The sequence below is a fragment of the Brachyistius frenatus genome, unplaced genomic scaffold, assembly GCF_029030835.1.
Source record: "Brachyistius frenatus isolate BFR_SWC_R1_liver_20210118 unplaced genomic scaffold, ASM2903083v1 Contig_30, whole genome shotgun sequence".
Taxonomy (NCBI): Eukaryota; Metazoa; Chordata; class Actinopteri; family Embiotocidae; genus Brachyistius; species Brachyistius frenatus.
The window spans coordinates 2,357,054-2,370,571 of NW_027210629.1; the positions used below are offsets into that span (position 1 = coordinate 2,357,054).

Below are 13,518 nucleotides of genomic sequence, written 5' to 3' on the forward strand. Positions count from 1 at the left end.
TTGCTTGATTTCTTGCTGTATATAACGCACATCTGCTGCTTGTGTAAATGTGTGCCTGGCCGTATGACCTTGTGTTTATCCAATAATTATCTATATACATCACATTATCACAATTTCTTTATTTGTGTATGTACAAAAAAATGCACAAGGACTCAGACATAGGTTAGTCAATACTGAGGCAAACACAATCACATAGAGGACAGTTGACTACTGTATGTTTTCTTCTCGGAATTCTCGAATGGAATTTTTGGGAGTTTTATAAAAAAAAAATATATATATATATATATATATATAGAAATGGTTGAAAAAGGTAAACAAGTTTCGTTGATGTCCGAAATGTAGACAAATGTTCCTAACAAATATGTAAAGAAAATGACAGTTTGCTAGTTCTTGATAATACAAAAGAAAGAAGCTTAACATCATGAAGTAAGAAAAGTGCTCGAATCGACAATAAGACTCATTAGTCTGACAAGCTACTCGGCATTGGGGGAGTATCGTCCACACCTGAACCCTGTCAGATGAGCGTCACATGTGGCGGTGTAGGTAAAATAAAGAACTCCTTTGCGCAGCTGACAGCTTAATGAATGAGACCCTCTCTCCGGAAAGACGAGACATCGCCCTGCTACGTCATTGTACAGCACGTCCCTATCCCAGACTTCAAACCTCAACTCCCGACCCATTTCCACAGAGCCAAAGTCATAAGTGGCATTCCACACTGGGTCGTTGTCGTCCATCACCGTCTCGGTCTCCTCGTACATGCCGTTGTAGAAGATCTTCACGTAGGCGTCGGTTTTCGTGAAGGTGTCGGCCCTCAGTCCCGCGGCTCTGTGGATCTCCAGCGTGAGAGTTCCTCTGCCGGCCCTTAAAGGACAGCAGTTATGGTCCGTATTGGGAGTTGGGGAGCAGTTCTTGAAACCATGCTTGTCCTCCTGCAGCTGGTTCTCCTTGATATACTCCGTGACGGTGTGTCTCAAATTATCGCTGATATTCAAGTCCTCCACCAGATGGTGCAGCGGGAAGATGGCATAAGAAACCACATCAGGGTTGTCATGGAGGCTGTTCATCCAGCTGTGGTACGCCTCAGAGGGGTCCTGCTGGTAGAGGATGTCAGGGAAGTACCTCTCTCCTCCAATAACCTCAATTTTATTGGTAATGAAGCCTTGGTAAAAGCCCATGCTCATATTGCCTTTCAGGAGGTTCTCGCACTTGTTGGAGAAGGATGCGTTGGCAGGGAGGAAACCCAGAGCCAATCGGAGTTCAACATTCAGGCAGGTTTTGATGTCTGACTCCGAGAAGCCCTTCAGTGTGGCCAGGCAGGTCCTGAAGGCCGTGATTTGCCTCACCTTACCACCAAGCTGGACCTAACCAACACAAACAAATACTGGAGGTGAGGGCCAAGAACTTCCTTTTTCGCTGATCAGTAACAGTCCATCATCATTTTTATTTTTTTTCAGCATTATTTAGCTCTGGTTAAAAAAAATTTTTTTTTAAAAACGACTACAACATAAAAGGCAGGAAAAGAGGAGCCCGTGTATCCAACAAGTTTCTCTGACCTGGTGTATGTAATGTGTTCCGTAGGTGTCGATCAGCCGCCTGTATAGGGCCTTGCTCTGGCTCGTACTTAAACTCCGTGGTAGTCTCTTCAAATGCTTTGTGAACGCTGCACTCAGCTGGGGATGATCAGCCAGCCTGTAGCTACAAAAACAAAAGGCACGCGGAGTTCAACCATAACCATAACAAGATGACAACATAACCGTGACTGTCCTGTAACAAAGATAATAAACAGCCGAGTCCACTGTAAGGTCTCAATCTGCGCCCTTAAACTTGTCACAAAAAAAATGTTAAAAGGTGAATATATATATATATATTATTTTTTTTTATTATTATTATTATTTGCATGCTGTATTCCAAGTCATCTTTCAAATTTGTATCCCCTGTCATACCGAGATCCATATGTGCCTCCGAGCCACTGTTGGGTATTAAACTACAACCTTACTGTTCTGGGCTTTTTATGCCACAATACCGAATTGCCAAAACATTCACGGGAGCACATTTTTGGTTATCGATTTCTGTCGGCTCATGAGTTAATGACGCTCCATCAGTCAACGCGTTACGTACACTTATACCCACTTTTTTTTTTTTTTTTTTTTTTTTTGGACCAACCCTACTCTTTACCTGTAGTAGGTGCAACTGATTTCATGGATGGCGAACGTGGCTTTGTCCACGCTGTGCTGTGAACGAGCAAACTTCGCCAAATCCGAGCGGCTTCCTCCCAGCACGGCCCCGCCGACATCGTCGAGGCTCAGGCCCAAACCCCAGTTGCTGTTGACCAGCGCGTTGGAGCTGCGCAGCAGGGAGTCCACGGAGTGGTAGAGGGCGCTGGACAGCTGCTTGCTGCAGCGGCTGAAAGGACGCCAGTCGAGCACCGCTGCCGGGAGCCTCTGAACCTAAAAGAGGAGGAGGGAGGGCAAGGATGTGGAGAGGGATGCAGGTGTTGGAAAGAAAAATATATAGGAAGTGCCAGAGTAGTACGCGGTGGTGGTGGGGGGGGGGGGGGATTACCGGTTTGATTTGAAAATTTTGACCGTCTCACCTGTCTGTTTTGGAAGCGGTTTGGACACAGTGTGCAGGTGTGGTTGTCAGCCAGATGAGCTTTGACGTTAATGACGTAGGCTCCCGTTCGCCGCATCCGCACCACGTCAAAACCCTCCCCCGCCAGGTTGTGGCCCGGGACAAAAGGAGCTTTCTCACACTCTGACCCTGCGCCAGTCCGGCAGCCCTGGACTCTGTGGATGTCCGACATAACTTGCGCAGCCAAGATAAACGGGACAAGGTTCCTCCATCGCTTTCCTCCTGCTTGCATGGTTGCCTGAATGTAACGGAGCGCAACGTGGATGAGAAAGTGGTCGGTGGTGTTTCGGTTCTCGTGGTGACTTTGCGTCGGGACATTTTTGCTTTTAAGCCCATCCTATGGAACATGTAAGCAGTGTCTCAGATTGATTATTGCTCCAATAATAATCCAAGCATGAACTATGGCTAGCTATGTTTAAATGCAGATGAGCCTCTAATCCTCTCTGCTGCATGCCACATAAACTGCGGTAATCCTGCCGCAGATGTCATGTCAACACCAAAAACATGCACAACAAAATCATGCACCATAAGAGGACATGCACTCTTACCTTGGACTTGATTTTTTTTTTTATATATATATTTTGTCCTTTGGTTTGTGTCTTTTTCTTAGTTGCCAAGCAGTAGCTTTCTACTCCTCCCAAAACACCTCTCTTGATGTGAACTGGTCTTCTTCTTCTTTCTCTATCCCCATCGATGGCACATGCACGCTTGCAAATGATGAACTGCGACTTAGGTCTCGATCCAGCTGGAAATGAAATCACGGCTGAGAGAGCTTTAGCTTTGCTGGCAGGCTGTTCTGAAAGCCTGCTGGGTGAACTCTTTAGTCTGTCCTCCGCCTTTTCAAAAACACCAAGAAGGGAGTGCCCCCTTCTTCAGGGCTGTGTGTCTGCCGCTCTCTCACTCTTCCTCTCTCTTCCTCTCTTCCTCCCTCTTCCTCCGGGCCATACCAATTTCCTCAGCATGAGTGGGTTTGTTTTCATGTTCGAGACCCAGTTCTGTGAATCGCTCTCTGCCCTTTGTGCACATGCATGTGTGGGAGAGGAGGGAGATTTTTGTGTAGTCCAGAGAGAAAAAGATTAACATTGGTCTGGGCACTCTTTACAGGAAATGGGTGTGTGTTTGTGTGTATGTGCATGCATTGTGAGTGTACAGTACATGGGTGTGTGTGTGTGTGTGTTTTGGACTGAATCCGTGTCTTTGTCTATAAAACGTCTGAGCTGGCCTGTCTTGTGTAATAATAACCTCGTCCAAAACATGAGATCAGCTTTGCCATTGTCTATGCGTGGATGTGGGAGGAATGTCGGTGGTTTTCGCTGTAAGTTCAAGGTAAATAAGTGTCTTTCTGCAAGAGGTTTCGTTTAACAGGAGACAGAGAAAGATTGTCTATAAATAAGATTATATTCAGAGAAGCGGTGTGTACTATATAAATAATACTCGCTTTCCTTGAGTTACCCTCAATTGTGACTTTTGTATTTTATACTATAATAATAAAATATAAAAATGCAACTAAATGTGCTTCCAATTAGCTCAAAGATTTAGCATATCATTTGTTTAAAAAGAAAAAAACAACACTTCATGTAGTTCGACTGCTTCGTGTAAGTGACCGCTGACTAAGCACTGTAGGTATTTTAGAGAGTTTTTATAGTTGTAGATGACCAGAGACACACCATCCATGAATCCAGTATAAAAATGAAAACAAATTCATGAATAGTTTCCTGTTCTTTTATTAAGGGCACTTCAGAAAAGTTCTGTCATGTTAGTTTCAGCATGAAAGTAAAAACAGTATTACATTTTTCATCGAGTACTTTCCATTCGTATATAAAAAATAAATAAGCACAAGATGCTCATCAGGTATCTATTTAACCACATGTTTCATACATGGTAGGTCCCAACAAACTCATAAAGCATGCAAAGTTCTGAAATGGGTATAAGAATGTTTATACATTACATGTCATTGTGCATCTTGGCCTCATGGGGGCAGTATTTGTTCATTTCGACTCTGAAAGTCACTTTTGCTTTAAAAGCACATATGGGAATTTCAAAAGCGAATTGCTCCAAAGTCGTATGTCTAGTTTAACAAAATACATTATTACATTTAAAAAGCTTGTGATTGGAAAATGCAAAGTATAATGTTTTCGACCACTAATGCAAATACTGATTTAAAATAGAAGCCCTTAAACATGACAATATTTCCCACACCAGTGAGAAGCATTACGGACATTTCTGGGGTAATAATCAACAAGTTAAAAGCACAGTCTGTCACTACAGATCAGGCACCCCAGAGACAGAAGCTGTGTGTTCTTCATGCTCATTACGCTGTGCCTCTCCGTGTATTTCCTCATAGCCTCTAGTCGTCCTAACCCCAGACAGCCGCCTCCTTCTCTTCACCAGGATCACTGCCACTATGACCAGCAGCATCATCCCCATCACCCCAAAGGCTACACCTGCCTTTTCTCCATCAGACATCTGATTCAATTCTGGGTTAAGCTTTTGCACAATTTCCTTGATTTCCTCTGGACTGGCAAGTTTCCACGCCTTGGTCTGCCCCACTCTGACCCAGTTATGTTCCCCCTCCGTCATCACCATCACTGTGTTGGTGGCTCGCATGCTGACAAGCGGGCTTTTGGTGAATGGAGGCAGTCGGACAGGTTGCAGCTGCCCACCTGTGAACAATCCAGACTGGACGCAGTAAAGAATTTCACAGCCGTCGCTGACCGATGCAAGGTGCTGACTGAATTTGGGAGGGCACCTACGTTGATTTCTTGCCAGTGGGTTGCTTGACTGACAGCTGAAGAGGCCTCCGAATGGTACGGAGTATCTGGTTGCAGTCTCATAATCATTACTCACGCAGATCACTTGGCCATCTGAGAGAAACTTTACTGGGATGAAGTTTGGGGGGCAGCTTTTGGCTTTGGTGAGGGGGTTCAGGAGGGAGGGGCTGTACAGGCCTCCAAAGAGATACCCTGAGTTGCCCGGGGCCTGTCCGTTTGCAGAGCACCAGTAGGTGTTGACGCGAGCAATGCGAACATGGTTGTTGTCCTGACACTGCAATTTGTGACAATGGAACAGATGAAATAATCCACAGGAATACCTTTCATTGTGACAATCATACGTGCTGTAACTTTGCTGTCTCACTTCCGATCTCAGTAAAGTCGGGGAGTAAGGCGGACGGCAGGAGAAGTCTCCTGTTTCTGGGTTTTTCTGAGCCAGGGAATTACAAAGTGGACCTGCATCTGAGCTGACCTGTGTACACTCTTGGTAGACGCCACCAAAGCTAAGGTTTGTAGCGGGGCCTTCGCAGGATTTATCATCAATGTTGGCCTGGAAGTTGAAGTTCTTGGAGTTGATGTCGACACACCCAGGGCGGGTGTTGACCTTGTAGTAGCGCTCTATGGCCTGACTCAATGAGTGAGCCACTTTGCCAACTGTAGGCTGTGGCAAATCAGGGATACTGTTGGTGTTGATAAAGTAGTGTAAGGGAAATCCCGAACGGTCGATAGCAACCAGGTTGTTTCTGGTACTTTCCTGCCACTTCTGCAGAGTGATGCCAGGATAAAAAGGTATGCCGCCTCCTTGGCTTTGAATGAGGGAGTACTGAATGTTGGACTGGTATGTCTGAAGCGATGAGCTCTGCTTGGTGTTTTGACTGCTGATATCAAACTTGAGTTTGTCAAAAAAGTTTAGACCAGCCAGTGCTTTGACGGTCGAACTCTGTGACACACTGTCCGACACATACGAAGAGCTGAGGTAGTCCTCCTGCATCAAAGTCGCCCCAGCATCAACACCAGTGATGACATGAGTGCCGTAGTCCAGAACCATCTTCTCCGAGAGATAGTCGCTGTACCTCGTCTGGTTGTTCTCGATTGCATCAGCTATTTCTTTGGCTTGTTGAGCAAAGCGTGTATCCAGAGTGAAGTCTGGATAAGCCTTGACTGTGTAGATGAAGTTACGAACCTTTAAAGGAAAGGATTATAACATCATTACATTTTAAGGTTATTGTTTTGAACATTTTATTTTGTATTCTTTCTTTTTATTTGCTTAAATTAAAATGACTATGTAACATCTGTCCAGGGACTGCAGTTAAAGCATAGCCTTTTAAGTCAAGCACATTTAGTGCAACATTTGTAATACACACTGCATTAAATAAAGAAAAGAAAATACTTCAGGTCAGACAGCATTTTTCATCAACCACATTTTAAGCAATCAATGATAGAGTAGTTTTTGTGGACAAATATGTACTAAATCATTTTAGCTCTTGGTCAAGAAACACCGCAATTATGTGTTTGCATTTTTGTAATACAGTACATCCAAAAATAAATTTAAAAATAAAAAAAAAACTCACCTGGACTCTGGCTGTAGTTGAGGAGTCTCTGACCTGATGTGTTTTCATCCTCATGTTCTCAGTGGAAAATTTACCATTCAGCACTGAGAAGAAGGATATGTCTGCATTTATGCTGTGAGACGTGGAGCTTTTCTGCTCCAGCCATGAGCTGATGATCTCCGAGTTGGTCTCCACACCCGTCTCTTTGTGGGGGATGACAAACACTTCATCTGGGATGAGGTAGATCCCATCCTCAGTGGTCTGGCACTGGAAGTAGCTGAGGTTCATGACTCGGCCCATGTCCATGTTGCGGAGGTTGTCCCAGCCTCCGCCTGGCAGCACCTCCAGTGCTGTGATGGAGGTGTTGGTGGAGGCCCGACATTGTCTGAGCCAGTTAGTCGGGCGACTTACAGGGACTGAAGAGCAGACATGAAGGAAAGAGAGAGCCAGGAGGGTCACTGCTGTTTTCATGATGTCAGTGTCAGATGTGAGGACTGACAGCCGAGTTTAAACTATGTTCCTCCTCCTCCTCCTCTGATTAAAATCATCACATGACTAACAGGAATATCTTGCTTCACAATTTACAGCGCACGGTTAGGCTTTACTTTCACTTCTGGAAAGTCACGAGAAGACAAAAACTTGAGTGAAATTAAAAAAAAGTTAAGCTATTGAAAGATTGAGGGGGGCTGGCAAGATATGAAAAGCTATTTATTTGCTAATTTAATTAAATTTGTTAATTAATTAATTGATTAATTAAAAGAAGTTTAAATTATCTATTTGAAGAAACTTTCAGGGGATCCAGAATTCAAACTAAAGGCAATAAATACCGGCTTTAATACATCAGCTAAAAAGGGACTGGTTAGATACCAAACAGTTTTATAGAAGCGTGCAAATAAAAAACGATTTAAAAAGTAAAAGGACAAAAACACAGAATACAGAATAGGCATCCTCTTTTGAAATATGGCATGTACAATTACAATGAAAATTTCCAAAATACTGGGTTGGTTATGACTAGTAATGATGAAGCTTATTCTCACAAGCATAACACAGTATAATATAACCATATTAAAGTCCTTATCAGAAAACCTACAGGCATTTAAAGAAGTTACAGTGAATTATCGTATCTAATAGTTTAAGTAATTTAAAGTTATGATTTTTCTCAATGTATGACATGAAATGAACTCTAACATGAAAGTAGGAGGCAGAAGCCATGACAGTGTCTAAATTTGTACATACATGGTCATGTGACCTTCAAGTAGTGTAGAGGAATAACATTTGTTTTTTATTGTACTCTAACAACAGAAAAGATTTGATTTATTTCAGGTGTAATTTATATTTGATTTATTTCAGGTGCCATCTATATTTGTGAAAGACATAACAGAGCTGGAGTTCCCAGAAATTCAAGAATTTGGACTTCCTCCACAGCACAATGTAAATCTGTTCAGTTTTTATCTTATTAAAGAGAACAGAAAACAGGTATGAAAATAAGATCTACTAAAAGGAAGTTGCAGTGTTTTAAATGTCAGGAGAGATAAGTATGCTCAGTGTGAGTTTCCCAAGAATTTCCTGAGCCCCCCCCCCCCTCCCCCAACAATCAAGCCTGAGCTTGAATATTTAAACAAGATTAAAAAAAAATTGTTTTTAAAAACCTGTGTATAGTAATAAACTGCAGACTTGCAATATATATTTCAAACAATACAGTAAACACCGTCAAATGTCTTGTTTTATGTCACACATGGGGAAGTCCCCATTATTTTCCATTGTTTATTTTGGGTTAATTTTTGACATCAGTATGTTCACACTTATCGGACTTTCCCAAACTCCATGTCTGGAAAAACAAGTTAAAACACGCAAGATCACATGATGAGACTAAAAAACAGTTATGTACTGCATATTTAGACTTCCTCTTCATGTAACCCGAGAGTGATTCTGTGACGCTGACATCAGGAGTCTGCGGGAGGCCACAGGCTACCGCCCAAAGGGGCCCTTGTTCCTCTTGCAGAGGATAGTTCCTTATAGAAGTTTGTTGAAACATTTCTCATCTTTGTCTAAAAATGTAAGAACTTCTGTTTTCATAAACAGCAGATTATTTTGGTTTGCAATGCAGGGTGCCAAATTAATGCAGAATAACACTGCGCAAGGGTCAACTGACTCAGTCTCTGCCAAACATCTCACTAACTAACACTATGCAGGCTATGTTAATATACCAACGTAGAAACCACCTATAACAAAGCGTTGGCAACCCAGCGAGAGTGTGCAGTATCTCCCTGGGGTTATCAAGTGGTCACCTCCCTTCACCGGTGTTTCGTCAAGTTAGGCCCACCATACCTCGGGAAGGCTCACCTGCAGTCCTGGCGTCCCAGGACTACTCCCCTCAATACTCACACCCTGTGTGTCGCTCTACATGTTTAACATCCAATCTAGTGTGACCTGTGCCTACATACTTTGGCAGCATTATCGTTGCTCAAAGCCACAAGGTCATAGGCCAACATGCTACACACGACCACCACAACCATTCTTCCTCCACTAACTCCTGAGACTTTAAATTAATTTAGCAATATGTACTTTTTTCCGATTTATATTTGGGCTAGTTGATTTTATCAAATACCTCTGCGGTTTTCAAAGTCCACAACTTGTTACAGTAAAAGGCAACCCGGTGTCAACTGACTTGGGGTGAACCCTCCCGGTCCTAAGGACTGCAGTTGCGTCTTCTGGCCAGCAGATGGCAGTATGAAACCATACGCCACAGCAGATGAACTGTACAGCCAATTAACATCACCTCAGAGTATAGTATCAAAAGAAATTAAGGAATGTAGATCACGGGAACTTTTTAATGTTTTTTTTTAACCGCTATATCATCTGCTACCTAAATTCCTGAATGGTAGACTACAAGCTATCATCAGTAGGGCATATAACTATTGGTTCCTGTGTTCCCTGCTGAAACTCTGACATGTTTGTTGTATCAGCTGTTGAGAAGAGGAACTGTTGTCACGCCCACCAAGCCTCACTGTTGTCACAGATGTTTAGCTGTTTTTTGCAAGCAGCTATAAGGAGTGTCACCAGCGCTGTTTTATGACCACCCTGGCCTTGTCCCACTTGCCTATCAGTCGTGATTTGACGCAAGCAAAACAAACAAAAGCATCCAAAAGTACCCAAGTGACAGGTAAGAAGGGATCAAATTTGCATAAGAAGTACACGGGTCTGGTCGACTTGCGCGTAAAGGGTGCGTAAAAGCGCGTCTCCAAATTGTCCTGCGCGACCTGATCAAATAAATCCAGTTTTAAGCCAGCACTCACCAAAATATTTTTAGCTGCTTCACAAAGACATATTCAACAAGCCAACGGTAAAAAAAAAATCTCTGTGGCTAAGACCACAGAAGAAGTTTTCTGAAATACAACTCAGTTGCGCTGAATGGCACTACATAATGTAAACATGCTCAGAAACATCACGTGTACCTCACAACTGTACAGGCTCAGTATAAGTTTTCATTTTATCCGTTTGATGTTTACAGCAGACTGTGCTCAGAGTAGTAATTTTGACAAAAAGCCACACATCACGGTCTATAAATTAAAATAATTTTATTATTTCCAATAATTGCAGATCAGTCCATTACAGAACTGACAGAAGGCGAGAAGAAAAGAGATGTAAACACAGAAAGTTCATTATTTTCTGTTATAGAAAAACTGAAATAGATAGGTAACGCAAACTCAGGATCTTAAATTGAAAGCAACTTAGTCCACACAAGAGTCAAATGCCGGCAGAAACACCTTTGGGCGGCATTCAGTGTTCAGTAGGAGAATTTTCACTTCTTCGCAGTACCCCTGGTCTTAGGAGCCTTGGCGACCTTGCGTTTGGCCTACTTAGGGCTCTTTGGCTTCTTGGCGCTCTTGGTTGCAGCAGGTCGCTTGGCTTTCTTAGGACTCTTTACCTTCTTTTTCTTCGTTGACCTCTTGGCTGCTCTTCCTGCTGCTTTCTTGACACTGACCTTCTTGACCTTTTTCGCCTTTGGCTTCTTCTTCTTCACCACCTTCGTCTTGCGAGGTTTTGTGGGCTTTTTGTTGAGCTTGAAGGAGCCCGAGGCCCCGCTGCCCTTCAACTGGATCAGAGCTTTCTTAGTCAGCAAGCGCTTGATGGCTGTGACGATCCTGGCTTTGTTCTTCACCACGTTATATCCTGCGGCCTTCAAAGCCTTCCTCAGGGCTGGCAGAGACACACCGCTGGGCGATGGGGATGCAGACACAGCCTTCAGTATCAAGATTGACACTGACGGAGCTGTTTTCTTCCTCGGAGTCTTGGCTTTCCTTTGGGCAGGTTTGGCCGGACGTGCCGGTGTCAGAACAACCACAGCAGAAGACATTGTAATAGCTCGAATACCAGGATCAAGTTGGGGAGGTTCACAGACAGTACAAGACAGAGTGTTATCTGCGCTTGTGCTCTTGGCGGATCCAGGCTTTATCAAGCCTCTATGAGAACCGTGTAGAGTCAGCCCTGCAACCACAGTGCGCCTCTTCTCCCCCTCTTATTTGATCATGTTTGTGTTTTCTTCGTCTGAATTAACCTTTAGAATACCTGTGTAAAATGTTTTATATCCATATAAAAGTCACCTCATAAAAAACATCACAATTTGAACTGCCTATATGGATATTTTCTATTTAAGAATTGATTACATACATTATAGTTTATTGTGTAATTGCAAGCTGGCAGGTGTAAAATGTAATTTGAGATGTGCATTTTGAACATTTTAACAAGATTATATCCTCTAAATAATCAGGTACGTAGTTATATGATTAAGTACACTTAAGTACAGTGATGTGTGTGATATGTTGGCCCCAAAAACTGGTTTCATTTCAGCTATTTTTTTTTAAATAAATGAATTTAAAGATGACCAAAGAAACACAGTTGCCTTATATGTATGCTGAGGTCACTACAGAGTGGCTTCAACATGGAGGCAAGAATGTTTTTTAGTGACAGGATGTGGTGAGCAAGGTTCAATAACAAATAATTACGTTTTTTTGGAATTAGTGAATATAAAGGCTCCTATATGAGATGGACACTAGTATCAATAAGAGTTATCAGCTGAGGAGGGGCAGCCAGAGGAACGAATTTAAGATTATTTCCCCACGTTTCTTCTTTCTTTTTGTTTTTTTTACTCGGTTTAAAATAATCAGGGGTGTATTTAAACCAGTTTCTTTCTTATTTAAGCATCAATCTATGGTTTTATGGCCTTCTTTTTCAGTTTAACAAGAATATGGTGCCTTGAAGTGCTTCATTTTCACATGAGCATTTAATACACTCTGTCGTACACCTTTACATACATTAATTAAATCAAATGCAAAGGGGCCAATTAAGTGCTGGCATCATATAGCACTATTTTGCCTTTCTTCTATAAAGTACGCTAATGTACTGTTCAGGCTAGAAGACTTTATGAGATATTAACATCAGCCGGATACCATTATCATATTATTTTTAAACATGAAATAATATTTACTTTATATCATTAGTAATTGTTTGTGTTCATTAACATGTTTTTGTGCCATCAGCAAAATCAAACATAATTTCAGCTACATTTACATATTTCATATGGTATAGTAGAACACATTTGTAGTTAAAATTGTTTATTTGTTTCAAAATGAAGAAGACTGGCAGACACATGGACTGGAGTGTCAATAAATCGTAACTATTCCACTTGAAAAAACACTCAAACTGCTCAAACCACTGAGAATTTCTCTCTGTCTGTCTTTCATTCTCTCTCCCACTATTTCTTTTCTTTATTAATATTGAGTGTTTACTTAACCATGTGTGAAGGGGAAGATTAGCAAATCTTGCCTTCTGTAGTGCACTGATAGTGCCTACTCCAATTGCAGGCAAATGCACAAACACACACACAGTGTTGCAGCAGAGTGAGTATGTTTCGTTTCAGTGAAAATGCAGTTCTAGTTTCGGCCTGTCAGAGCGAGTCATAGTTTTTGTAAGCAAACCTACATTTTAAAGTGGCCATTGCAAGGTCATAGTTCTGTTTGGCACTCCAAAAATGAATATGGATAACATTTTAATTGTAGATGAGCAGAAACTTTCAAATTCACCATAATGATGGACTCCAGTAGAGAAGACAGGATGAAGCAGATATACTTTTTTTTGTCAATATTTACTTGACAGGGACTTTTACTTACTCAAAGAGGAAGGAATTTAGTACTGCAATGACTTCTTTTAGTTTGTGTCCAGTTGTGGTGTGAACAGTTTAAGTCTTAAACTGTGACACATGCAGTCAGAAAAGCAACTGAAACCTTCTGTTGTGCTACCTCAGACTCCCACAGTGGGTAAATGTGTCAGTGGATTGAATCTCCAGCATTCAGCTTGTCTGACTACCACTGTAATACAACTGAGGCATACACTTCAGCAGATAAAAGGGCTCCAACCATCCTATTGACGCACTCTTAATACAACCATTGTTTTGTGACAGTTATTTTTCAGCTCGGTCACTTTTCTAGCCCTCTATTGAGCTGCCAAAGGAGACCAAAATCGGAGTTGCCTTTAAACTCGAGGAGCATGAAGGGGCACTGTCACTC

General features: G+C 42.2%; 3 protein-coding genes across 5 annotated transcripts; all 3 read right to left on the reverse strand.

Annotated features, from left to right (window-relative positions):
• Positions 1-284: 284 nt before the first annotated feature.
• Positions 285-3,849, reverse strand: prf1.5 (perforin 1.5). 3 transcript variants are annotated; one of them, XM_069699503.1, is made up of 5 exons: positions 3,180-3,849; positions 2,594-2,869; positions 2,176-2,447; positions 1,554-1,695; positions 285-1,361 (listed from the first exon to the last, which is right to left on the reverse strand). In XM_069699503.1, the coding sequence occupies exons 2-5, from the start codon at positions 2,861-2,863 to the stop codon at positions 474-476; spliced, it is 1,572 nt and encodes a 523-aa protein (XP_069555604.1). In that variant the 5' UTR covers positions 2,864-2,869; positions 3,180-3,849; the 3' UTR covers positions 285-473. The 3 variants fall into 3 exon arrangements, with proteins under 3 accessions (XP_069555604.1, XP_069555605.1, XP_069555606.1); XM_069699504.1 differs by having other exon boundaries at positions 2,594-2,968; XM_069699505.1 differs by lacking the exon at positions 3,180-3,849 and having other exon boundaries at positions 2,594-3,007.
• Positions 3,850-4,337: 488 nt separating this feature from the next.
• mpeg1.1 (macrophage expressed 1, tandem duplicate 1) lies at positions 4,338-7,423 on the reverse strand. Its single transcript, XM_069699501.1, has 2 exons — positions 6,974-7,423; positions 4,338-6,585 (listed from the first exon to the last, which is right to left on the reverse strand). Exons 1-2 carry the CDS (start codon positions 7,421-7,423, stop codon positions 4,894-4,896), a joined length of 2,142 nt encoding a protein of 713 aa, XP_069555602.1. The 3' UTR covers positions 4,338-4,893.
• Positions 7,424-10,513: 3,090 nt separating this feature from the next.
• LOC138621436 (histone H1) lies at positions 10,514-11,387 on the reverse strand. Its single transcript, XM_069699502.1, has one exon. It carries the CDS (start codon positions 11,307-11,309, stop codon positions 10,809-10,811), a length of 501 nt encoding a protein of 166 aa, XP_069555603.1. The 5' UTR covers positions 11,310-11,387; the 3' UTR covers positions 10,514-10,808.
• Between the last annotated feature and the right edge of the window lie 2,131 nt (positions 11,388-13,518).